Source organism: Lepidochelys olivacea (genome assembly GCF_965140295.1).
Source record: "Lepidochelys olivacea isolate rLepOli2 genome assembly, chromosome: 2".
NCBI lineage: Eukaryota > Metazoa > Chordata > Testudines > Cheloniidae > Lepidochelys > Lepidochelys olivacea.
In genome coordinates this window covers 230,859,332-230,887,296 of record NC_140412.1, presented here as the reverse complement: position 1 = coordinate 230,887,296, position 27,965 = coordinate 230,859,332, and the positions used below count along the sequence as shown (strand labels likewise).

General features: G+C 43.8%; 1 protein-coding gene across 1 annotated transcript in view; it reads right to left on the bottom strand.

Moving 5' to 3' along the window:
• LOC311515807 (macrophage mannose receptor 1-like) overlaps window positions 1–27,965 on the bottom strand; it is a 93,079-nt gene that overhangs the window by 15,466 nt on the left and 49,648 nt on the right. Inside the window, exons 20-25 of the mRNA XM_084619145.1 lie at window positions 18,487–18,629; window positions 15,459–15,573; window positions 11,189–11,358; window positions 8,375–8,477; window positions 7,308–7,537; window positions 6,181–6,346 (exon numbers count right to left, since the gene is read on the bottom strand). Coding sequence (XP_084475271.1) covers window positions 6,181–6,346; window positions 7,308–7,537; window positions 8,375–8,477; window positions 11,189–11,358; window positions 15,459–15,573; window positions 18,487–18,629 — 927 coding nt within the window. The remainder of the gene's footprint in view (window positions 1–6,180; window positions 6,347–7,307; window positions 7,538–8,374; window positions 8,478–11,188; window positions 11,359–15,458; window positions 15,574–18,486; window positions 18,630–27,965) is intronic.

The window sequence follows — 27,965 nt, the reverse complement described above, 5'->3', positions numbered from 1 at the left end:
TCCTTCCCTCAAGTAAACACTGGAAGAGACTTAACATTCAGCTTCTGTCTTGTGTCTTGCTAAACTATCAAGCTCTTTTTTCTTGCTTTTATCTAGTGTTCTGTACATCTTGTGAATAATTCTCTTAACTAGAGTTCTCTTTTTACTAGGGCCGTCAAGAGATTAAAAAATTAATCGCGATTAATCGCACTGTTAAACAATAATAGAATACCATGTATTTAAATATTTTTGGATGTTTTCTCCATTTTTGAATACATTGATTTCAATTACAACATAGTGTACAATGCTCACTTTATATTTAGTTTTGATTACAAGTATTTCCACTGTAAAAAACCCAAAAGAAATAGTATTTTTCAATTCACCTAATACAAGTACTGCAGTGCAATCTCTTTATCATGAAAGTTGAACTTACAAATGTCAAAATATGGACAAAAAAGCTGCATTCAAAAATAAAACAAAGTAAAATTTTAGAGCCTGAAAATCCACTCAGTCCTACATCTTGTTCAGCCAATCGCTCAAACAAACAAGTTTTTTTACATTTGCAGGAGATAAATGAGAACAGGCATTCTCATGGCACTGTTGTAGCCAGCATTGCAAGATATTTACGTGCCAGATGCACGAAAGATTCATTTGTCCATTCATGCTTCAACCACCATTCCAGGGGACATGTGGCCATGCTGATGATGGGTTCTGCTCGATAACAGTCCAAAGCAGGACGGACCAACTCACATTCATTTTCATTATATGAGTCAGATGCCACCAGCAGAAGGTTGATTTTCTTTTTTGGTGGTTTGGGTTCTGTAGTTTCCGCATTAGAGTGTTGCTCTTTTAGACTTCTGAAAGCATGCTCCACACCTCGTCCCTCTCCCATTTTGGAAAGCACTTCAGATTCTTAAACCTTGGGTCGAATGCTGTAGCTCATTGGTTCTCAATCAAGGGGTCCAGGGCCCCTTAGGTGGCCTCGAGCAGGGCCAGCATTAGACTCTCTGGGGCCCAGGGCAGAAAGCCGAAGCCCCACCACATGGGGCTGAAGCCCAGGTCCCTGAGTCCCGCCACCTGGAGCTGAAGCTGAAGCCTGAGCAATGTAGCTTTGTGGGGGGCCCTGACGCATGGGGCCCCAGGCAATTGCTCTGCTTGCTACCCCCTAATGCCGGCCCTGGCTTTTATATACAGAAAATCAGTTATTGTGGCACAGGTGGGCCATGGAGTTTTTATAACATGTTGTGGGGGGCTCAGAAAGAAAAAGGTTGAGAACCTCTGCTGTAGTTATCCTTAGAAATCTCACATCGGTACCTTCCTTGCGTTCTGTGAAATCTGAAGAGAAAGTGTTTTTAAAATGAACCACATGTGCAGGCTCATTATCCGAGACTGGTATAACATGAAATATATCCCAGTGTGGTTAAACAGAGCAGGGGACATACAATTCTCCTCCAAGGAGTTCAGTCACAAATTTAATTAGTGCATTATTTTTTTAACAAGCATCATCAGGATGAAACCATGTCCTCTGGAATGGTAGCCGAAGCATGAAGGGGTATACAAATGTTTAGCATATCTGGCACATAAATACCTTGCAATGCCAGCTACAAAACTGCCATACAAATGCCTGTTCTCACTTTCTGGTGACATTGTAAATAAGAAGAGGGCAGCATTATCTCCTCTAAATGTAAACAAACTTGTTTGTCTTAACGATTGGCTGAACAAGAAGTAGGACTGACTGGACTTGTAGGCTCTGAAGTTTTACACTGTTTTGTTTTGAGTGCAGTTATGTACAAAAAAAATCTATATTTGTAAGTTGCACTTTCACGACAAAGAAATTGTACTACAGTACCTGTATGAGGTGAACTGAAAAATACCATTTATTTTATCATTTTACAGTGCAAATATTTGTAATAAAAATAATATACACTTTGATTTCAATTACAACACAGAATACAATATATATAAAAAGTAGAAAAACATCCAAAATATTTAATACATTTCAATTGGTATTCTATTGTTTAACAGTGTGATTAAATCTGCGATTAATTTTTTTAATCACAATTCATTTTTTGAGGTAATTGCGTGAGTTAACTCCGATTAATCGAGAGCCCTAATTTTTACATGTAGTTTGTGTACACCACTGCCCTCTGTTGGATACATCTGACTTATTCAAACATTTCTCTCATTTTCTAGTCAGTGGCTAGTCTAACACATGCTAATACAGTTGACAGCTAATGAAGATACTTGTATAACTCAAGAGGTAGAAAGCCTGTGCTTTTGTGTTCAAACTTCTTTCAGTTTCTGTATTGCTTCTGAGTAACAGCCGTGTTAGTCTGTATTCGCAAAAAGAAAAGGAGTACTTGTGGCACCTTAGAGACTAACCAATTTATTTGAGCATAAGCTCTCGTGAGCTACAGCTCACTTCATCGGATGCATACTGTGGAAAGTACAGAAGATGTTTTTATACACACAAACCATGAAAAAATGGGTGATTATCACTACAAAAGGTTCTCTCCCCCCCACCCCACTCTCCTGCTGGTAATAGCTTATCTAAAGTAATCACTCTCCTTACAATGTGTATGATAATCAAGGTGGGCCATTTCCAGCACAAATCCAGGGTTTAACAAGAACGTCTGGGGGGAGGGGGTTGTAGGAAAAAACAAGGGGAAATAGAAAAGGAGTACTTGTGGCACCTTAGAGACTAACCAATTTATTTGAGCATAAGCTTTCATGAGCTACAGCTCATCGGGGAAATAGATTACCTTGCATAATGACTTAGCCACTCCCAGTCTCTATTCAAGCCTAAGTTAATTGTATCCAATTTGCAAATTTTGCAAATGAATTCCAATTCAACAGTCTCTCGCTGGAGTCTAGTTTTGAAGTTTTTCTGATGTAATATTGCAACTTTCATGTCTGTAAGGCAGTGACCATGAGTTGGTTGAGTTCAGGATCCTGACGCAGGGAAGAAAGGTAAGCAGCAGGATACGGACCCTGGACTTCAGGAAAGCAGACTTCGACTCCCTCAGGGAACGGATGGCCAGGATCCCCTGGGGGACTAACTTGAAGGGGAAAAGAGTCCAGGAGAGCTGGCTGTATTTCAAGGAATCCCTGTTGAGGTTACAGGGACAAACCATCCCGATGAGTCGAAAGAATAGTAAATATGGCAGGCGACCAGCTTGGCTTAATGGTGAAATCCTAGCGGGATCTTAAACATAAAAAAGAAGCTTACAAGAAGTGGAAGGTTGGACATATGACCAGGGAAGAGTATAAAAATATTGCTTGGGCATGTAGGAATGATATCAGGAGGGCCAAATCGCACCTGGAGCTGCAGCTAGCGAGAGATGTCAAGAGTAACAAGAAGGGTTTCTTCAGGTATGTTGGCAACAAGAAGAAAGCCAAGGAAAGTGTGGGCCCCTTACTGAATGAGGGAGGCAACCTAGTGACAGAGGATATGGAAAAAGCTAATGTGCTCAATGCTTTTTTTGCCTCTGTCTTCACTAACAAGGTCAGCTCCCAGACTGCTGCGCTGGGCATCACAAAATGGGGAAGAGATGGCCAGCCCTCTGTGGAGATAGAGGTGGTTAGGGACTATTTAGAAAAGCTGGACGTGCACAAGTCCATGGGGCCGGACGAGTTGCATCCGAGAGTGCTGAAGGAATTGGAGGCTGTGATTGCAGAGCCATTGGCCATTATCTTTGAAAACTCGTGGCGAACCGGGGAAGTCCCGGAAGACTGGAAAAAGGCTAATGTAGTGCCAATCTTTAAAAAAGGGAAGAAGGAGGATCCTGGGAACTACAGGCCAGTCAGCCTCACCTCAGTCCCTGGAAAAATCATGGAGCAGGTCCTCAAAGAATCAATCCTGATGCACTTGCATGAGAGGAAAGTGATCAGGAACAGCCAGCATGGATTCACCAAGGGAAGGTCATGCCTGACTAATCTAATCGCCTTTTATGATGAGATTACTGGTTCTGTGGATGAAGGGAAAGCAGTGGATGTATTGTTTCTTGACTTTAGCAAAGCTTTTGACACGGTCTCCCACAGTATTCTTGTCAGCAAGTTAAGGAAGTATGGGCTTGTTGAATGCACTATAAGGTGGGTAGAAAGCTGGCTAGATTGTTGAGCTCAACGGGTAGTGATCAATGGCTCCATGTCTAGTTGGCAGCCGGTGTCAAGTGGAGTGCCCCAAGGGTCGGTCCTGGGGCCGGTTTTGTTTAATATCTTCATAAATGATCTGGAGGATGGTGTGGATTGCACTCTCAGCAAATTTGCAGATGATACTAAACTGGGAGGAGTGGTAGATACGCTGGAGGGCAGGGATAGGATACAGAGGGACCTAGACAAATTGGAGGATTGGGCCAAAAGAAATCTGATGAGGTTCAATAAGGATAAGTGCAGGGTCCTGCACTTAGGATGGAAGAATCCAATGCACAGCTACAGACTAGGGACCGAATGGCTAGGCAGCAGTTCTGCGGAAAAGGACCTAGGGGTGACAGTGGACGAGAAGCTGGATATGAGTCAGCAGTGTGCCCTTGTTGCCAAGAAGGCCAATGGCATTTTGGGATGTATAAGTAGGGGCATAGCGAGCAGATCGAGGGACGTGATCGTTCCCCTCTATTCGACATTGGTGAGGCCTCATCTGGAGTACTGTGTCCAGTTCTGGGCCCCACACTACAAGAAGGATGTGGATAAATTGGAGAGAGTCCAGCGAAGGGCAACAAAAATGATTAGGGGTCTGGAAGACATGACTTATGAGGAGAGGCTGAGGGAGCTGGGATTGTTTAGCCTGCAGAAGAGAAGAATGAGGGGGGATTTGATAGCTGCTTTCAACTACCTGAAAGGGGGTTCCAAAGAGGATGGCTCTAGACTGTTCTCAATGGTAGCAGATGACAGAACGAGGAGTAATGGTCTCAAGTTGCAGTGGGGGAGGTTTAGATTGGATATTAGGAAAAACTTTTTCACTAAGAGGGTGGTGAAACACTGGAATGCGTTACCTAGGGAGGTGGTAGAATCTCCTTCCTTAGAGGTTTTTAAGGTCAGGCTTGACAAAGCCCTGGCTGGGATGATTTAACTGGGAATTGGTCCTGCTTCGAGCAGGGTTTGGACTAGATGACCTTCAGGGGTCCCTTCCAACCCTGATATTCTATGATTCTATGACCAGAGAGATTGAAGTGTTCTCCGACTGGTTTATGAATGTTATAATTGGATACAATTAACTTAGGCTTGAACAGAGACTGGGAGTGGCTAAGTCATTATGCAAGGTAACCTATTTCCCCTTGTTTTTTCCTACAAACCCCGCCCCCTTCCTCAGACATTCTTTTTAAACCCTGGATTTGTGCTAGAAATGGCCCTCCTTGATTATCATACACATTGTAAGGAGAGTGATCACTTTAGATAAGCTATTACCAGCAGGAGAATGGGGTGGGGGAAGAGAAAACCTTTTTGTAGTGGTAAACACCCATTTTTTCATGGTTGGTATGTATAAGAACATCTTCTGTATTTTCCACAGTATGCATCCGATGAAGTGAGCTGTAGCTCACAAAAGCTTATGCTCAAATAAATTGGTTAGTCTCTAAGGTGCCACAAGTACTCCTTTTCTGTATTGCTTCTGCCACTGCTAATATTTCAGGCTGTCTCTGTGCTGCCTCTGCAATGCGTTCTTCTACCGTTTTATGCTACTGTCTGTTAAACATTCACAATACCCTCAGTGTGCTGTAAGACCAAGAAGACATGGTCTCTAACTCAAGCAGCATACAATTTACTGTGGTCGTCAGCAACTTGACATTCACTATTTGAAAGGAATTACTTCCTATTAGTTTTCCCTGTTTTACAAGGCAATCCCTATGCACACAGCTGGACATGCAGAATAATGTACTGCTTTACTAACTACTTTGGTTTTACACTAATGAACTCGGTTGATGGGTTTGCATTTATGAGCTATGATTGTTCTCAGTGAACTTTTTTTAGTAGCTAAGCAAATAGGAATCACCACTGGCTTCCATTCCCGCTGGCCTGGTGCCCACTCACCATTTTCCCCCAACTCAGTTCCAAAACTCAGTCCCTTTGACTTGACTTTCTCCAGTTATTTGTTAGTTACTGAATATCAAAGGGAACAGTCATTTACTATATATCTGTACAGTCTCTAGCACAATGCAATATAAATAAGTAATCATCATTATTACCATTTTACATTCAATTGCTTACCATCTGACCATTTACAGATAGAGTAGTAGTTTTCATCACAGGATGCTGTCTTCCAGGTTCCTTCAAGGTCCAAATAAACACAGCCTATTTTCTGTTTCGGCTCTCCTTTGGCCCACTTAGTATACTTCAACCTCCAGTTATCAATCCATTCATAATGTCCATGAGTCTAAAAGCAAAATAAATTAATAGAAACAATGAATCAGATATCCATAATTGCTTTGCAGTCAGTTTTGTGAGAATAATTCTTTCACTGTCCTAACCTTTGTCATCTCTGGCATGATATGAAACAGAAAAATACCAAGACTCAGTCCCTTGCCAGTGGATAGATATTTACAGTCTGTCCATCGTCCTTTATCAGAGGTTGTCATTCAAAAGTATAGAACAAAAATAGATGGCTCAAATTTTTTATTATGCTGTGGCATATGAAGTTCGTAAATTAATCCACCATCACTCCATCCTCCAGTTAGCTCGTGACCAAGTTTTGTTTTGAAGAAGTTGTACATGACATTGTTCACTCTGGTGTTTCTTTAATTTGTGCGGTCAATGGGTGCAGAAAGCAGAATTAGGGACTGTGCCAACCGTTTGCAAAAGTCATTCATTTTAATCTTGGTAAAGGCCCCAGATACCAGAATGAGGAACACAATATATATAAATTAAATTGGATAGCCCACCAGCTGTTCAGCATCTCAGCCACACAGAAGTTCTGATATTAATAATAGCATTAGTTTAAAATAAATTCAGGGGTTATTTAGAGAAATTCAGGGGTTATTTTATTTGGATAAAAATAAATCATTTTCACCACACACCTAAAGAAGTTAGGATATTTTTCCAAGGGAATCATGACAGTGTGTTCATATGAAGAAAGCCATAGTGAGATGACCTGAAGAAAAAACTTGCCTGTAAAAACATAGAGCATAATGCCAAAAAGAATAAGACCAGAGAATGTGTGATTTAACCTGATTAATATTGATTAATTATTAAATGATTAAAGGTTAAGCACGTTCCCTGCCTTTAAACAACGATACTATATACAAGTAGGGCAGTATGTAATCTAATGAGATCAAAAATGAATTAAGATAAGGAATGTGAGAGTTGTATTATCACAAAAAGTAGCAAGATGTTCTTACCAGATTGCTGTTCAGACCAATCCATACAGGCTCCCCATACTTTAACATTCGTAGCCATAGGAATGAGTGGCTGTAGGGATCTAAGATGCTGGCAAGGTCAGAGGACTCATGTATGCATTTTCTCCTTGCATCTTCCCATTTCATTTTGGAATGGACGAACAAATAACTACTGTTACCATAACGGATAAAGTTTGTGGGGACTGCTGTTGATGAATGGTACAACTTGGAGTCTATAGGGAGAAGAAAAAAAGGGAACGTAAAGTCGTTGGGGTTTTTAAAAATTAGTTAGGTCACGTTGTGGCTGGATCTGCATGCGATTGCAAGGCATGGATAAAAGAGACCCCTCTATCTCCTGACTTCTGGTCTTGGTTAAAGCTCTGCAAACCCACCAAAGAAAGTGAGGATTCACAGGTGTAAAATGAGGGCAGAGATTACACTGTCCTTGACAGCATCTAACAATGTTGATGATGGCACAACGGCTAGCATAGAATCCAAATTATGCTCTCGCTACTGTGCTAGTTCAGAAGAGCTGAAGTGAAGTAACAAAAGTCTAAGGAAACTATGACCCTGACTATATCCAGGGAGTAAGAGCTTGTCCACACAGGAGTTGCATCAGTTTAATTTACATTGGTCTAGGTTTGGTATACACATAAAGTTCCGCAAGTTTTTGGTTTAATAAAAGATGTGATTTTAAACTGATTTAGCTAACCTGGTGCAACCTTGTATGTGAACACTTTTAAATCAATTTACATCTGGCTTATATTGGTTTACCTGGTGTTGGTAAATTTATGGGTGGATATAGGCAGTGATCATATACAGGAGTCTGCACTGGTTTAATTAAATTGGCTTTTTGAACAGATCAAAGTTGAACTTCTCTATGCAGAAAAGCCTTTAAAAGCTGGTTTAGTGTGTAGACCAAGATTTTGATGCTCATATTTTTAAACAGTACTTTTTTCTAACCGTAGCCACCGAAGTGAAGGATAGTGGTGACATAATGCAAGTGGAAATCCAGCATTTAGTCCTCAAGCAAATCAAAAAATGTTGCACGAGATTTCTGAAAAATGCACCTTTGTTAATTTGGCAAACATAGCCTTTGTTGTTGCCACAGCTTTCATCAACCCATTTCCCTGCCTCCTTAACAGGACTATTTTTCATAAAGACGCAGTCAGCCTATGGGGAAAAAGGATACACAAATCAGTTAATAAATAAATCAGAAGCAAATGAGAAAACCTCCTCCCCCTTTCACATCTGTAGACATGAATATATTTAAATTTCATTCCTGCGTCATTTTAAGATTCAGTAATGCTGGCATTATGCTGGTGACTTCTATGTGCTTTTGTTCCCCTCGTATTGCCCTTACTTCTTAACTTTCCTGTGGTTTTTCCCTGGTCAATCTGGTGAAACAATTGTGGGGGGCTACGAGAAGGGGGAAGAGCAGAAATTCTATTCTCTTACGATCCCCATTTTGTATAATATGGAGGGCATCAAAGCCACAGGAAAGTTCAGAGGGAGGTCTTGGGTGAAGTTGGTCATGGAAGGAAAAAGTGGCTTGATCCCTCTACATGGGTATCGCAGTCTGTTCCAAAGAAAATCTGGACAGGCAAGGAGCAGTGCACTTTTCTGAATTTTTTTCTCCCTCTTTCAAATTCATAGTTGCAGCTGTGCAAAATATTGACTGCCAAACTAGAAACACTTAGGTTAGGTTGCCAGGCTCCTGTTTTCGACCAGAATGCCCAGTCGAAAAGGGATGCTGGTGGCTCTGGTTGGCATTGCTGACCAGCCGCTAACTGCCTGCCCTGGCTCCATGCAGCTCCCAGAAGCAGCTGGCATGTCCGGTTCCTAGGCGCAGGGGCGGCCATGGGGGCTCCATACACTGCCCCCACCTTGAGCGCCAGCTCCGCAGCTCCCATTGACCAGGAACTATGGCTTATGGGAGCTGCGGGGGCAGTGCCTGTGGGCATCGACAGTGCGCAGAGCCCCCTGGGCCCTCTGCCTAGGAGCTGGAGGGTTATGCCGCTGCTTCCTGGGAGCCACCTGAGGTAAGCACCACCCAGAGCCCGCATCCCAAACCCCCTGCTCCAGCCCTGAAAGCCCCTTCCCACACCCTAAGTCACTTCCAGACCCTGCATCCTGCACCCCCTCCCACACCTCAATCCCCTGCCCCAGCCCAGAGCCCTGTCCTGCACCCTGAACCCCTCATTTACTGGCCCTACCCCAGAGCCCGCACCCCTAGTCGGAGCCCTCACCCCCCCTCCTGTATCCCAACCCCCTGCCCCAGCCCAGTGAAAGTGAGTGAGGGTGGGGGAGAGCAAGCGACGAGGGGGGGAATGGAGTGACAGGGGGGCGGGGCCTCGGGGATGGGCAGGGCAAGGGCGTTCAGTTTTGTGCAATTCGAAAGTTGGTAACCCTAACTTAGGCCCAAATTTTCAAGAACGTCCACTGATGAGAGTGAGATGCCTGACTTGAGATGGCATTTCCATTCCCCTGACTTCCAAATCCACAGAGCTTCTGTAAGCCTATAACAAACACACAGTGTTTCATAAAAATGTTTTACGTCTGCAAACATTTTTTAAAAGTTGCGCATGGCATTTTTTGCACTCTGTAGCTGTGTCAGAGAAACATTCACATTCTGATGCTTACCCCAAGCAAACAATCTTCTGAGACTCCCCCACCACGTGGTTTTGCATATGAACTATTTCTCATTTAGAACTAATGAAACCTTACAGACCTTGCCACTCTTAGGACAGGACTTTATAAAAGCAGTACACTTTTCAGAAAAGAAAAAATATTTTTCCTCCATAGTGACATATTTTAAAAATGCCTTGTCTGATAAACTTCAGAATTTCTCCAACACTTCTCCATCTGTTCAGGATAACACATGAGAATTTCTGATAGCAAGGTGCTGTTTTCAGGAAGTTGGAGAGGTGCATAAGGTGCCAAAATCAAGGTTATATTGAAATTGCATTACAACTTTAAAGCCTGATCCTGCCCCTACTGCAATCCTTGGCGGATCAACTCCTTATCCAAGGAGTGACTTACTGTAACTCCACCACACAGTATGAAATAATCTTGCATTAGCAGAGAGATGAACTTGATGGATGGAATGTGTCTTTTTCTAGAATGCTGAGAAAATATAGGAAGCGATTTTTTCTGACAAGTCAAATGGTTATTTACAGAAGCTGGGGTAACACATGACTCTCCCCCACAGCAGCAGCATCTCTGCCCATCTGGAGGAGAGAGAGATGTTGTTGTGCAAGTGGCCCTGCAACCTGTACTCCCTTAGGAGCCCAAAGCCCCAAAAGGGAGAATGCCAGCTAGGGAGGACCACTGTCAGAATGATAAAAGCGATGCACTAATTCAGTTTTTATCCCCAAAGCAAACACCACAAGGCAGGGGTGCCATGGAGACGTGCACAAGTTAAAGCTGCTCTTCTTTCCTGAAACTTGGTTCAACCAGGGCTGACCCCTCCTTGCAACATAGCAGTCCAGGCCCTTTATTAAACTAGCTCAGCAGCTTAATCCTGCTGGAAATCCTTCACAACACACCCTATTTGTGCAGCTCTTACTGGATGTCCTGTAATAGATTGCTCTTACTTCACTTGCTGCTCCTTTATTTGGATTCCTACTGTACAGCTGTAACAATGTGTTTTTTTTAAGCTGAGCCAATCATCAGTGTAAAAACTTATGACAAGCACCATAAACAATAGAGCAAGGCTTCTGCTAAATATATTTGGTCAAAGATTTAAATGCATTTTGCACTTGTGAAAGACCTGAATTCTGCGGTATCACAGCTCTAGCCTCAGTAAATGTCTTCGCTATGTCAGAAATAAACTGAGCAGTAACTATGGTACAGTTATTTAACAATTTGTAATTGATGTTCACCTGGCTATCATATGAATATAATGCCATTTGTCCAGATGGGAAACCTTTGCCCCAATTTGTAAAGTAGACTCCACTTCCATCTGTCCAAAGGTACTTGAGTTCATGGTTTATATCATTTAATCCAATCCAAGCATCAACCACAGAATCCTTTAAATGGAAGGTGAGAAAGGCTGAAAGTAAGAAGAAAAACATTTTACATGAAGGGTAGTAGAACACAGCTTTTTCTCATCGGAGAAGTTGCTGATGTGGCCAGAACTGGGTCAGCCATGGTCCAAAAAATTCTTGTAGTATTGAATCTTATAAATCTTCTAATCTGACAGTTTGCAAATTTAGATGAATGTCTTGTGGAGAAAGTGAAAGAAATGGATATTATTTCAACGTTAAGTTAAAAGAAACAGAAAAACAACTAAAAAGAACAAGATGGGAAGATTTTTATTTTGGACAAAATTGGAAAGGCACTTTGGGGAGGGTAAGTTGTTAGTTTGGTGAGCAAGAAATCACATGTACAATTTTTTTATTTGTACAAGTTATCACAGATGTATGCAGTGATGAGCTGCCAAAATCTCAATAACCAGTTACCTCCTCACGCCACGAGGGGGTCGTGGCCCTCCCCCTCCCCCCAGGACTCCTGCCCCATCCAACCCCCCGCGTTCCTTGACACCCCCGCCGGGACCTCTGCCCCATCCATCCCCCTCCCCTGTCCCCTGACTGCCCCCAGAACCGGGCAGGAGTGTCTCGTGGGCCACCATAGTGGGTGCCAACCCCGCCCCTAAGAGCCAGAGGGACCTGCCGGAGGGCGAGGTGGGGAGTCCCGGTGGTGCTTACCTAGGGCAGCTCCCAGGAAGCATCTGGCAGGTCCCTGTGGCTCCTAAGGGCGGGGCAGCAGCCGCTCCCCGCACTGATCACATCAAAAGTGGTGCCTTAGGCACCGATTCGGTAGGTGCTCCGGGGCTGAGCACCCACAGGCAGCTCCCTGCCCCACCCCGCGCCCAGCCCCAGCTCACCTCCGCTCCACCTCTGCCTCCTCCCCTGAACGTGCCGCCCCGCTTGGCTTCTCCACCCCACCCACCTGGCTTCCCGCGAATCAGCTGTTTGCGCAGGAAGCTTGGGAGGGCTGAGAAGCAAGCGGTGGCTTCACGAGCAGGCCCAGGGAAGCAGAGGAGAGCTGGGGCGGGGAGCAGTTCCCCTGCGCCCCCCTGCTGCAGCGTGGGCAGCCCTCCTCGTGCCCCCCCACCCCCCCAGCTCACCTCCGCTCCGCCTCCGCCTCCCTGGGCCTGAGCGCGAAGCTGGGGGGGGCGGAGAAGGAGAACGGGGCAGCGCGTTCAGGGGAGGAGGCACCCACCAAACTTTCCCCGTGGGTGCTCCAGCCACGGAGTTGGTGCCTAAGGCACCACTTTTGGCTGGTTGTTAAATTTAGAAGCCCTTTTAGCGTGGGACAACCGGTTCTAAAAGGGCTTCTAAATTTAACAACTGGTTCCAGCAAACTGGCTCCAGCTCACCACTGGATGTATGTCTGACTCTCCAAGTACAGTAATAGTCTCAACAGCAGATTAGTAAAGCTGCCCCTCTGAGGTTCCTAGGTCTTATTCCATCAAGTGCCCTATAGCCTATGACCAGGACTTTGAAATCTGCTCTGAAGCAAATGGGAAGCCAGCAGAGTTTATGAAGAACAGGTGTGATATATCCGCATCAATCTTTGTTGCTAAGGTTTACTTAAGAGATGCTGCGGCTGGCACTGAAGCTAGAAATCACATCTCTGGAAATGATCAAAAATATTTGCTTTAGGGTCAACAAGTATCTTGTGTTTGAAACATATGCTGCCCTGACTGCCCTCACTCCCCTGCCCCTTGTTTGCTTGGGGGACCACTGGGACCCATTCACATTACAAGTTCCTTCATGTTTTTATACCAGTTGCTGATACTTCCACCTAAGCTGATTACAATATGGTTGAGTTAAATGTAAATGCTCTTTTGTGGAAAACACAACTATGTGCCAACCACACTCGTGCATCTGCGCCTGCCACGTTGCCTACCCACATTTGTATTTCTGCATTCTGGAAAAATCTAGGTAGGTACCCCAAACTGCCTCAGCCAGTGATAGAATGCAGAGGGGATATGCACAAACAGCGGCATGAGTAGCATGATCAGCAAAGTATTTTGGGTTGTCCTACTGCACAGAGAGCTGGAAAGGAAATAATAGTGTTCTGGTTATTGGAAGACAACCATGGCCCAAAATCCTCCCCTGGCAAGACTGAAACATGGCTGACTGCCAAAGTTACAAACACAGCATCAATCATATTTTGTGCAGACATAAACCAAATTTAGAGCCAACCATCTCACTAACTTGTCACAGACTTAAAGTTGTAGCGTACACAAGCCTCAGCTTTGTTCTTTTGTCTGGTCAGGAACAGGTGATTATCACAAAGCTAACCTTAACCAGCTTTTAGAGTTTCAGCCAGGAGCTTACTCTTCTCATTGAATTAATAGCCATTTTTGTTTCTCTGTTCTCCCAGCTGGTTGTCCTCCAAAATTTTCTTAATATGAACATCACCTGTGCCTTATCCTGCCAGGAATAAAACCTGTAGGTTTGCGTGCCAAACCTTAGTACTGTTGTCCTGCTGGGAAGTGCAATGGGAAATCAACCCTTCCTTGCACACTTCTGTTGCCAGTAATAATATTGGTTTGTCCCACCAGTCCTACTGTTCCTATGTTTCTTACCTAGAATTCAACCCTTGTGCATAAGCAACCTTTCAGGAATCTGTACAATGTGGTCACAATAGGAATGTTTCCCTTGGAGGGAATTCAACCACATTTAGATCAGTCATATTTGATCCCTAATTTTTTCTGCACTGGGAGTCTGATTTTCTCCACCATGGAAAATCATACATTAGTATGAAGGTAATGGAATTACTCTGATTTTACAGTAACGTAACTGTGAACATATCAGAATATAACCTCATTTACTTCTCTCACTATGGCTCTGTCTGTCCATTTGTGCTCTTTTAATTTCATAATTTCATATCTATTGCTTTGGTGCAATAGCTGTTTTTCAAAGTCATTTTTCCCATCTTTGTTGTTGTTCTTTATTATTTGTATTATTGTAGTGTCTCGGAGCCGCCATCATGGACCAGGACTCCTCCGTGCTAGGCTCTGTACAAACACAGAACAAAAAAACAATCCCTCTCCCAAAAAGTTTAAACAATCTAAGTATAAAACAAGAGGCATCCGATGGTACAGGAAGATGGGGGGAAGTTGTTGTTGGGGGGGCAGCTAAATGAAAGGGAAGGGAAGAGGGGGAGGGGGACAGGGCAGGTATGGAGTGAAGTGTGAGGAGGGAGAGGGATGGTTGGAGCAATTAGCCAATCAGCACAGGGCAGAGAAAGTCACAGAACATTCAGCAGTTCTGACTGGAATGTCCAGAGGTCCCTGCTTTAGCTGCTTCCCATCTCTGGCTGGCTGCTCTCTGCAATTTTGCCCCAGAGCCACATGGCAGGGGAGGGAGGGAGGCACCGCCTGGATTCTAGTGCCTCTGGTGTGGGCATTTCTCACATTTTCTTATGTGTTTTAATCCATTTACAACTCTTTCCCTTTCTCTGACTGTGTCACATTTTCCTGCTTCACTTTCTTTTTGTTTTCTGCATGTGCTGTCCCACCCTGTAGCTCCCCAAAAGAAGTGCCAAGTAACTTATTTCCAGTGGAGCAACACTAGGAGTTGAAGCAGTTTGAGATGGACTTGTCCTCAGCAGCAGGAGAGTTCGTATCAGTTTTGGGTCACTTCAGCTGTAAAAATGCTTTGCTGTTAGAAGCTTCACACAGTCCCGGTGTTACTTTTCTGGCACAATGGATTGGGAAGCTAGCAACAGTACAGTCATTATGAAGCAAAAAAGTCAGAAGGGGAGGGGGTGACTTGGAGGAAAATTCTCAACTGATTAAATTTACAGGTGACAATCTTTAAAAGTTGTCAGATAAATAACAATAATTGCGTATAACAAATCTCAAACACAGTAATCAAATCAGTCCCCCAACCAGATAGAATGGTAACTTGGTCCTAGCAGCTTTTTGTTACTACTAAAAAATATATAGCGGCACTCATATCTACAGTATATGCTTTCAAATATACATTTCTCTCACGTAACTAAAATTTTTCTTAATTCTATATGTAATCAGTGACCGACAAAAAATAGTACAATATATTACTGCTGCTGAAGATTTACACTTTAAATTTGCATTTATAATTATTTACATTAATTGAATGATATCTGGTACAGTACCTTGCACTTGTTCATTTGGGATGGTAACTAGATTTCCGCCTAAATTCATACAAGCTGTTCGTGCAGCATGCCACGACAGCCGCTCATCTTCATTTGAGCCAAACATTTTGTAACACTGAAATAAGAATAAATCATGTAAATATTTTACTTGCTGCAATACTCCCTGCAGAAAGGAAGCCATTCTTTTTGAATTAACATGACTGCCATGTTCAAGTAGGAAGGTGAAAGCTTTGCATCACCATAGGAATGCTAAACTGTGTTCTACAAAAAGTTTATGAAAAAAACCCATTTAGAATGAGGTTTTTGAGGTGATGCAGTTGATTATAAAGTGAAAAGTAAAAATATGGATGCCAAAAAAGTATGTTGTTAAAGAAAATGTATTAACCAGATTTGATTTGAAATCAGCTTAAACAAAAAGCAGAAGCTGGCTGCTTTTATAGGCCAGCTGCCTATATTTGGTGAGCTACACAATGATTGAAACCAGCTTGTGTGTGTGTCTTTAACGATACAAAGCATAGGTTGAATCACAGAACAAAGCAGTGATTTTTGTGATAAAATGCAAATAAATACATTTTTTAAAAGAAATGTCCGGTAGTCTGTGAGGCTGAAATTTGCACAAGAAGTCCTGGTAGTACATTGTGGAACAGAAAAAGTATCTGTGTTGACCTGAAACATTCTTTTTTCAAGTAATAATGTCAACAGATCTGCTACAATGTGTACTTCAGCCTGCTTGGAACTTGGGGACAGAGCTAGAGACCTGTCAGTCACTGGCAGCAGAGAAACAGTCTGTTTCTTTTAGAGTAACAGCCGTGTTAATCTGTATTCGCAAAAAGAAAAGGAGTACTTGTGACACCTTAGAGACTAACCAATTTATTTGAGCATAAGCTTTCGTGAGCTACAGCTCACTTCATCGGATGCATACTGTGGAAAATACAGAAGATGTTTTTATACACACAGACCATGAAAAAATGGGTGTTTATCATTACAAAAGGTTTTCTCTTCCCCCGCCCCACTCTCCTGTTGGTAATAGCTTATCTAAAGTGATCACTCTCCTTACAATGTGTATGATAATCAAGGTGGGCCATTTCCAGCACAAATCCAGGTTTTCTTCTCCCCCCCGAAGTCTGTTTCTTGAAGTTCCGTCCAACTGATACAACTTCCAGGGTCAGGGTAATTCCATTTTGCGTTCATATGTTACTGATTGTGTTAACTATACTTGGAAGAAAAAGCATAGTTTCTCCTATTGTGGAACATGGAGGTAATTTTCCCTAAAGAAGCAAACCTGAAACTTTGTTTGTGAATTTCCAACTCTGTCTCCGGGGTGGACTGGATCTGTGAATCTTATTATTTTCAGGATGGACATTTTCAAGTAAACATACATAAGTTTTCCTATTCTTCACCATACTAAGTTCCACAGATCTGTTACAATGGGATTTTACACCAGTATGCTTCCAGCAAGGGAAGCAGGATCATCCTTGAAACATGGACATCCAAAATAAGGTAGTATATGTATCTTCTATCTTCCCCTGAGCACTGAGATATGGAGACGACTTGTGCCAAAAAGTGGTACTGGCTAAAGATTAGATGACCAACATGTAGAATTTGGTGAATTTAGATACTGATGGCCACAAGGCTGCCTAACAGATTTCAATACTGGACATGTGACTTTTCTGCTTTCCATTGTCAGTATTCCTACAGATTCTATTTTGATACTTGATAGAAGGAAGAAATCTATCTTGAATTCACTTTGGAAATTACTGTTATAGAAGTTGTGAAGACTACTTGTGTGAATTAAAAGTATGATTCTGGGTCTGATCGGAGAAAGCTCCCAAGTTCATATATTCATCTAATTAGAGATAGTAATTATCAGGTAGTTTACTTAATGGATAGGAAGTATATTGACACTTGCCACATGAATTTGAATGCAGTAGTGCTTTTAGGACCAGAATAGGAGATTCTTCCTATCAGGTTTATGAAATCTTTATTAGAGAGATTTGACTTTGCAGTTGTTAGGATACAGCTGTGGCAACACCACTGATGACTTTGCTTTCACAAGTTCCTGATGCTCGTGGCGTTCATTCACGATTCTGAACACTAAGGGCCAGATTCTGATTTCAGTTACACCGGTGTAAATCCAAAGAAACACCACTGAGACTGGATTTACACCTCTGCGATTGAGATCAGAATCTGGTCCTGAAATTCCAGTTCTATCTCTGCTGAATGTCCTAACACTGACATAGAAAACTGGGTTAGCATAACATGTGTAAAGCCACACTGGATCAGCGTGGAGAGGTAATATAGCACCACCTTAGCAAAAGAACAAACAAAAACACACAAAAAATCCAATGTATTAAAAGTCATACACAACATCTACATTCATAGTCTCTTGCAGAATGAATTAAGCCCCTGGAGGAATGGGAGCAGGGATTCTGAAGAGAAGTTATTTGTTGAACAAAATGATCTACTGTTCAGAACAGTTTCTCTAATACACTCTGATGGGCTTCTTCATATGCTCTGCTCAGGGCTGATGCTGACACTCACTTTCAGTTATCTAATAAATCTCCAAAAAAAGCAACAATCCGAAAAAAGTGGAAATTCAGTTAAATATACACATTAAATTCTACCAGGATCATTCCTGTGTGAAAGGTACGTAAGACTTACAGCAACTTACACTGCTTATATCCCCTGATTTATTTCCGAAAGGATTTAAATATGGTTTTATTAATTACCAGAATAGCTCAACCAACCAATAACTGAAAAAAATCAGACCCTGTTTTTCATTAAAGGGTGCATATTTTTGTAAAGAAAGTTGCTTGCATACAATTTCATCACAAATGAACATGTCATGCGTGCCATAATCCCCTTTGCATGCAATGAATAATGAATTAATGAATAACGTATGCAGACCTAAGGCCTCTCTTCGTGAAAATCCAGCCCTCTTTCTCCACTACTGTATCATAATAATAAATATAAAAATGCATAATTCCTCTGTCTAAAATACAAACACATTGTGGATATGTTACTGTACCTTATTTTGAAACAAAAGCCAAGTTTCCGGACATCCTCCTGGCGGTGAAGATGTTGTAGGAGAAAGTGTTGCATTAATGGAACTGTTGTGCCTTTCACATATATAAGGATTTGGATAACCACAGTTTATATCATTCCATAATCCTGAATATGAGATAAATACATAACTGGGTGAGATTCACATTTGTCATGAATACCCATCCCATGAGAGACAAAGTGGGTAAGGTAATATCTTTTATTGGACCAACTTCTGTTAGTGAGAGAGACCAGCTTTTGAGCCAAACAGAACTCTTCTTCAGGTCTGGAAAGGTACTCTGAGTGTTACAGCTAACTGCAAGATGGATCTGATTATTTAACGTAAGTGGTTAGCACATATTCTAAGGGACGATTCAAAGTACGGAAGTTGGTCCGATAAAAGATATTACCTCATCCACTTTGTCTCTCTAATATCCTGGGACCGACATGGCTACAGCTACACTGAATATATCCCACCCCATGTCTGTTGCATGAAAAATTATTTCAATATAGTTACATTAGTTACAGTGCTATTATTTGAAGGATATTAACAGTAAGAGTCAGTGCCTCACAATTTGTGTAGTATTTTACATCTCTGCTAAAGTAGTGTACATTGCCACCATTGTGTCTGGTGGCATTTAAAACCCATTTTGCATATGTGTAAGTGATTATACAAAACTGAGGAAGCTTTTGGGAAAGGAGGCGCCTATACAGGAAGGATGAGCTCCACCTAAGCCAAAACGGAACCAGATAGTTGGCATGTAAAATTGAAAACTTTGTCTTTTTTTATAGCATAGGCTGGGGGGAAGCCAACAGGTGTAGAGGAGCACATAGTTTGGATAGACACAGATCTTGGGAGTATTTATTAAAGGGGACACACTATATCGAAATATAGAGGCTAGGACAGAAGTTGATAAAATACTTAGGAAATGAAAAGAAAAAGTCAGATGAAAAAGAGTCCCATTCAATTACATCATATGAAGACAGACAACTAAATACTGACAAATATTATAAGTGCTTGTATGCAAATGTTAGAAGTCTAAACATTAAGATGGGTGAACTTGAGTGCCTGATATTAAATAAAAAGAAAAGGAGTACTTGTGGCACCTTAGATACTAACCAATTTATTTGAGCATAAGCTTTCGTGAGCTACAGCTCACTTCATTGGATGCATACTGTGGAAAGTGTAGAAGATATTTTTATACACACAGACCATGAAAAAATACCTCCCCCGACCCCACTCTCCTGCTGGTAATAGCTTATCTAAAGTGACCACTCTCCTTACAAAGTGTATGATAATCAAGGTGGGCCATTTCCAGCACAAATCCAGGGTTTAACAAGAATGTCGGGGGGGGGGAGGAGGAAAAAACAAGGGGAAATAGGTTACCTTGCGCTGGAAATGGCCCACCTTGATTATCATATACATTGTAAGGAGAGTGATCACTTTAGATAAGCTATTACCAGCAGGAGAGTGGGGTGGGGGGAGGTATTTTTTCATGTTTTGTGTGTATAAAAAGATCTTCTACACTTTCCACAGTATGCATCCGATGAAGGGAGCTGTAGCTCATGAAAGCTTATGCTCAAATAAATTGGTTAGTCTCTAAGGTGCCACAAGTACTCCTTTTCTTTTTGCGAATACAAACTAACACGGCTGTTACTCTGAAACCTGATATTAAATGAGGACATTGATATAATATGCATCACAGAAACTTGGTGGAATGAGGATAATTAACAGAACATGGTAATAGCAGGGTACAAAATATATAGCAATGACAGAGAAGGCTCACTGTGGTGGGAAAGTGGCAGTATACATGAAAGAAAGCATAAGGTCAAATATAGTGAAAATCTTAAATGAATCAAACTGTACTATAGAATCTCAATTGATAGAAATTCCATGCTTAAATGGTAAGTGTATAGCAGTAGGAATGTACTGCTGACCAATATGGTGATGGTGATTGTGAAAGGTTCAGGGAGATTAGAGAGGCTAAAAAAAACAGAAAACCCAGTAACAATGGGGGATTTCAATTATCCCCATATCGACTGGGTCTATGTTACCTCAGGAAGGGCCCCAGAGGTAAAATTTCTACACACCTTTAATGATTGCTTCTTGGAGCAAATAGCCCTGGAACCCACAAGAGGAGAGAAAATTGTTGATTTAGTCCTAAGTTGGAGCACAGGATCTTGTCTAAGAAGTGAATATAGTTGGACCACTTGGTAATAGCGACCATAATGTAATTAAATTTAACATCCTTGTAGCGGAGAAAATACCAAAGAAACCCACAATAGAAGCATTTAACTTGAAAAAGGGAAACTACACAAAAATGAGGACACTTACTAAATGGAAATTAATAGAAACAGTCAAGGATGAAATGCCTGCAAGTTGCATGGAAGCTATTTAAAAACCACTATAATAGAGGGACTAACTAAATGTACATCCCATATAAAACAAAAAAAAAATAAAACAGAAAGAGCACAACAACAAAATGCCATCGTGGCTAAACAGCAGAGTCAGAGAGGCAGTTAGAGGCAAAAGTGCACCCTTTAAAAATTGGAAGTCAAATCCTACTGAGGAAAATAGAAAGGAGCATAAACTCTGTCCATAAGCACTCTGCAAATGTGTAAGTAGGCAAGTCAAAAAAAAATCTGAAAAGCAACTACCAAAAGACCCAATAACAAACAGCAATTTTTTTTTTAAGTTGCTCAGAAGCCGGAAGCCTGCCAAACAATCAGTGGGGCCAATAAATGACTGAGGTGCTAAAAGAGCTCTTAAGGAAATCAAGGCTGTTACAGAGAATTCTTTACATTGGTCTTTGGGACATGAGGCAGATTCCCAAACATTCATTTTAGGTGGCAAATCAGAGGAACTGTCCCAGATTGAGGTGTCAATTGAGGAAGTATTGGAATGCATTGATAAATAATAGGTCACCAGGACCAAAAGGTTATATACCTGTCAGGACTCTTGAATGAATATCAGGCAAATTGGTTGAAACTGTAGTAAAGAATTATCAGACACACAGAGGAACAAGATATGTTGGAAAAGAGCAAACATGGCTTTTGTAAAGGGAAATCATGCCTCACCAATATATTAGAATTCTCTTAAGGTGTCAATAAGCATGTGGACAAGGGTGATCCACTTCATATAGCGTACTTGGACTTTCAGAAAGCCTTTGGCAAATACCACACCTAAGGCTTCTAAGCAAAGTAAGCAGTCAAGGGATAAGAGGGAAGGTTCTCTCATGGATCAGTAACTGGCGAAAAGATAGGAAACAAAAGGTAGGAATAAATGGTCAGTTTTCACAATGGGAACAGGTAAATAGTGGACTCCCCCAGTGATCTGTACTGGGACTTGTGCTGTTCAATTTATTCATAAATGATCTGGGAAAAGGAGTGAGCAGTGAGGTAGCAAAGTCTGCAGGTAACACAAAATTACTCAGGGTATGTCTACACTACGAAATTAGGTCAAATTTATAGAAGTCGGTTTTTTAGAAATCGGTTTTATATATTCGAGTGTGTGTGTCCCCACAGAAAATGCTCTAAGTGCATTAAGTGCATTAACTCGGCGGAGCGCTTCCACAGTACCGAGGCTAGAGTCGACTTCCGGAGCGTTGCACTGTGGGTAGCTATCCCACAGTTCCCGCAGTCTCCGCTGCCCATTGGAATTCTGGGTTGAGATCCCAATGCCTGATGGGGCTAAAACATTGTCGCGGGTGGTTCTGGGTACATATCGTCAGGCCTCCGTTCCCTCCCTCCCCCCGTGAAAGCAAGGGCAGACAATCATTTCGCGCCTTTTTTCCTGAGTTACCTGTGCAGACGCCATACCACGGCAAGCATGGAGCCCGGTCAGGTAACTGTCACCCTATGTCTCCTGGGTGCTGGCAGACGCGGTACGGCATTGCTACACAGTAGCAGCAACCCCTTGCCTTGTGGCAGCAGACGGTACAGTACGACTGGTAGCCGTCATCGTCATGTCTGAGGTGCTCCTGGTTGCCTCTGTGAGGTCGATCAGGAGCGCCTGGGCAGACATGGGCGCAGGGACTAAATTTGGAGTGACTTGACCAGGTCATTCTCTTTAGTCCTGCAGTCAGTCCTATTGAACCGTCTTATGGTGAGCGGGCAGGCGATACGGACTGCTAGCAGTCGTACTGTACCATCTTCTGCCGAGCAGCCATGAGATGTGGATGGCATGCAGTCCTTCTGCACCGTCTGCTGCCAGCCAAAGATGTAAAAGATAGATGGAGTGGGTCAGAACAAGAAATAGACCAGATTTGTTTTGTACTCATTTGCTTCCCCCCCTCCCCTGTCTAGGGGACTCATTCTTCTAGATCACACTGCAGTCACTTACAGAGAAGGTGCAGCGAGGTAAATCTAGCCATATATCAATCAGAGGCCAGGCTAACCTTCTTGTTCCAATAAGGACAATAACTTAGGTGCACCATTTCTTATTGGAACCCTCCGTGAAGTCCTGCCTGAAATACTCCTTGATGTAAAGCCACCCCTTTTGTTGATTTTAGCTCCCTGAAGCCAACCCTGTAAGTGCCCCTCCCAGGGTCAGAGCAATGGCAAACAATCGGGCATCTGAGAGTGCTGTCCAGAGCACTCACAATGGAGCACTCTGATGGGGCTAAAACATTGTCGCGGGTGGTTCTGGGTACGTGTCGTCAGGCCCCCGTTCCCTCCCTCCCTCCGTGAAAGCAAGGGCAGACAATCGTTTTGCGCCTTTTTTCATGAGTTACCTGTGCAGACGCCATACCACAGCAAGCATGGAGCCAGCTCAGGTAACCGTCACCCTATGTCTCCTGGGTGCTGGCAGACGTGGTACGGCTTTGCTGCACAGTAGCAGCAACCCATTGCCTTCTGGCAGCAGACGGTGCAATACGATTGGTAGTCGTCCTCGTCGTGTCCGAGGTGCTCCTGGCCACGTCGGCTGGGAGCGCCTGGGCAGACATGGGCGCAGGGACTAAATTTGGAGTGACTTGACCAGGTCATTCTCTTTAGTCCTGCAGTCCTATTGAACCGTCTTATGGTGAGCGGGCAGGCGATACGGACTGCTAGCAGTCGTACTGTACCATCTTCTGCCAGGCAGGCAAGAGATGAGGATTGCTAGCAGTCGTATTGTACCATCTTATGCCAGGCAGGCAAGAGATGAAGATGGCTAGCAGTCGTACTGTACCATCTTCTGCCAAGCAGCCATGAGATGTGGATGGCATGCAGTCCTTCTGCACCGTCTGCTGCCAGCCAAAGATGTAAAAGATAGATGGAGTGGGTCAGAACAAGAAATAGACCAGATTTGTTTTGTACTCATTTGCCTCCTCCCCTGTCTAGATCACACTGCAGTCACTCACAAAGAAGGTGCAGTGAGGTAAATCTAGCCATGTATCAATCAGAGGCCAGGCTAACCTCCTTGTTCCAATAACAACGATAACTTAGGTGCACCATTTCTTATTGGAACCCTCCGTGAAGTCCTGCCTGAAATACTCCTTGATGTACAGGCACACCCTTTGTAGCTCCCTGAAGCCAACCCTGTAAGCCGTGTCGTCAGTCGCCCCTCCCTCCATCAGAGCAACGGCAGACAATCGTTCCGCGCCTTTTTTCTGTGCGGACGCCATACCAAGGCAAGCATGGAGGCCGCTCAGCTCATTTTGGCAATTAGGAGCACATTAACCACCACACGCATTATCCAGCAGTATATGCAGCACCAGAACATGGCAACGCGATACCGGGCGAGGAGGCGACGTCAGCGCGGTCCCGTGAGTGATCAGGACATGGACACAGATTTCTCTGAAAGCATGGGCCCTGCCAATGCATGCATCATGGTGCTAATGGGGCAGGTTCATGCTGTGGAACGCCGATTCTGGGCTCGGGAAACAAGCACAGACTGGTGGGACCGCATAGTGTTGCAGGTCTGGGACGATTCCCAGTGGCTGCGAAACTTTCGCATGCGTAAGGGCACTTTCATGGAACTTTGTGACTTGCTTTCCCCTGCCCTGAGGCGCATGAATACCAAGATGAGAGCAGCCCTCACAGTTGAGAAGCGAGTGGCGATAGCCCTGTGGAAGCTTGCAACGCCAGACAGCTACCGGTCAGTTGGGAATCAATTTGGAGTGGGCAAATCTACTGTGGGGGCTGCTGTGATGCAAGTAGCTCACGCAATCAAAGATCTGCTGATATCAAGGGTAATGACCCTGGGAAATGTGCAGGTCACAGTGGATGGCTTTGCTGCAATGGGATTCCCTAACTGTGGTGGGACCATAGACGGAACCCATATCCCTATCTTGGCACCGGAGCACCAAGCCGCCGAGTACATAAACCGCAAGGGGTACTTTTCAATAGTGCTGCAAGCTCTGGTGGATCACAAGGGACGTTTCACCAACATCAACGTGGGATGGCCGGGAAAGGTGCATGACGCTCGCATCTTCAGGAACTCTGGTCTGTTTCAAAAGCTGCAGGAAGGGACTTTATTCCCAGACCAGAAAATAACTGTTGGGGATGTTGAAATGCCTATATGTATCCTTGGGGACCCAGCCTACCCCTTAATGCCATGGCTCATGAAGCCATACACAGGCAGCCTGGACAGCAGTCAGGAGCTGTTCAACTACAGGCTGAGCAAGTGCAGAATGGTGGTAGAATGTGCATTTGGACGTTTAAAGGCGCGCTGGCACAGTTTACTGACTCGCTTAGACCTCAGCGAAACCAATATTCCCACTGTTATTACTGCTTGCTGTGTGCTCCACAATATCTGTGAGAGTAAGGGGGAGACGTTTATGGCGGGGTGGGAGGCTGAGGCAAATCGCCTGGCTGCTGGTTATACGCAGCCAGACACCAGGGCAGTTAGAAGAGCACAGGAGGGCGCGGTACGCATCAGAGAAGCTTTGAAAACCAGTTTCATGACTGGCCAGGCTACGGTGTGAAAGTTCTGTTTGTTTCTCCTTGATGAAACCCCCCGCCCCTTGGTTCACTCTACTTCCCTGTAAGCTAACCACCCTCCCCTCCTCCCTTTAATCATTGCTTGCAGAGGCAATAAAGTCATTGCTGCTTCACAGTCATGCATTCGTTATTCATTCATCACACAAATAGGGAGATGACTACCAAGGTAGCCCAGGAGGGGTGGTGGAGGAGGGAAGGAAAATGCCACACAGCACTTTAAGCACAGCACTTTAAAAGTTTACAACTTTAAAATTTATTGAATGACAGCCTTCTTTTTTTTGGGCAATCCTCTGTGGTGGAGTGGCTGGTTGTCCCACCGCGTTCTTGGGCGTCTGGGTGTGGAGGCTATGGAACTTGGGGAGGAGGGCGGTTGGTTACAGAGGGGCAGCAGTGGCAGTCTGTGCTCCAGCTGCCTTTGCTGCAGCTCAACCATACACTGGAGCATACTGGTTTGGTCCTGCAGCAGCCTCAGCATTGAATCCTGCCTCCTCTCATCACGCTGCCGCCACATTTGAGCCGTCTTCAGCCCGCCACTTACTCTCTTCAGCCCGCCACCTCTCCTCCCGGTCATTTTGTGCTTTCCTGCACTCTGACATTATTTGCCTCCACGCATTCGTCTGTGCTCTGTCAGTGTGGGAGGACAGCATGAGCTCGGAGAACATTTCATCGCGAGTGCGTTTTTTTTTCTTTCTAAGCTTCACTAGCCTCTGGGAAGGAGAAGATCCTGTGATCATTGAAACACATGCAGCTGGTGGAGAAAAAAAAAGGGACAGCGGTATTTAAAAAGACACATTTTATAAAACAGTCACTACACTCTTTCAGGGTAAACCTTGCTGTTAACATTACATACATAGCACATGTGCTTTCGTTACAAGGTCGCATTTTGCCTCCTCCCACCGCGTGACTACCCCCTCAACCTTCCCCCCTCCCTGTGGCTAACAGCGGGGAACATTTCTGTTTAGCCACAGGCAAACAGCCCAGCAGGAATGGGCTCCTCTGAGTGTCCCCTGAAGAAAAGCACTCTATTTCAACCAGGTGACCATGAATTATATCTCACTCTCCTTAGGATAACACAGAGAGATAAAGAACGGATTTTGGTTGAATGCCAGCAAACATACACTGCAATGCTTTGTTCTACAGTGATTCCCGAGTACGTGTTACTGGCCTGGAGTGGTAAAGTGTCCTACCATGAAGGATGAAATAAGGCTGCCCTCCCCAGAAACCTTTTGCAAAGGCTTTAGGACTACATCTAGGAGAACCACAAATGCCAGGGCAAAGTAATCCTTTCCCATGCTTGCTTTTAAACCATGTATAGCATTTTAAAAGGTACACTCACCAGAGGTCCCTTCTCCGCCTGCTGGGTCCAGGAGGCAGCCTTGGGTGGGTTCGGGGGGTACTGGCTCCAGGTCTAGGGTGAGAAACAGTTCCTGGCTGTCGGGAAAACCGGTTTCTCCGCTTGCTTGCTGTGAGCTATCTACAACCTCCTCCTCATCATCATCTTCTTCGTCTCCAAAACCTACTTCCGTATTGCCTCCATCTCCATTGAAGGAGTCAAACAACACGGCTGGGGTAGTGGTGGCTGAACCCCCTAAAATGGCATGCAGCTCATCATAGAAGCGGCATGTTTGGGGCTCTGACCCAGAGCGGCTGTTCGCCTCTCTGGTTTTCTGGTAGGCTTGCCTCAGCTCCTTCAGTTTCACGCGGCACTGCTTCGGGTCCCTGTTATGGCCTCTGTCCTTCATGCCCTGGGAGATTTTCACAAAGGTTTTGGCATTTCGAAAACTGGAACGGAGTTCTGATAGCACGGATTCCTCTCCCCAAACAGCGATCAGATCCCGTACCTCCCGTTCGGTCCATGCTGGAGCTCTTTTGCGATTCTGGGACTCCACCATGGTCACCTGTGCTGATGAGCTCTGCATGGTCACCTGCAGCTTGCCACGCTGGCCAAACAGGAAATGAGATTCAAAAGTTTGCGGTTCTTTTCCTGTCTACCTGGCCAGTGCATCTGAGTTGAGAGTGCTGTCCAGAGCGGTCAGAATGGAGCACTCTGGGATAGCTCCCGGAGGCCAATACCATCGAATTGCGTCCACAGTACCCCAAATTCGAGCCTGCAACGTCGATTTAAGTGCTAATCCACTTGTCAGGGGTGGAGTAAGGAAATCGATTTTAGGAGCCCTTTAAGTCGAAATAAAGGGCTTCACTGTGTGGACGGGTGCAGGTTTAAATCGATTTAACGCTGCTAAATTCGACCTAAAGTCCTAGTGTAGACCAGGGCTCAAGATAGTTAAGTCCAAAACAGACTGCAAAGAGTTACGAAGGAATCTCACAAAATTGGGTGAGTGGGTAACAAAATGACAAATGAAATTCAATGTTGATAAGTGAAAAATAATGCACATTGGAAAAAATAATCCCAATAATATAAGATGGTGGGGTCTAAATTAGTTGTTACTACTCAAGAAAGAGATCTTGGAGTTATTATGGACAGTTCTCTGAAAACATCTACTCAATGTGCAGTGGCAGTCAAAAAAGCCAACAATTTTA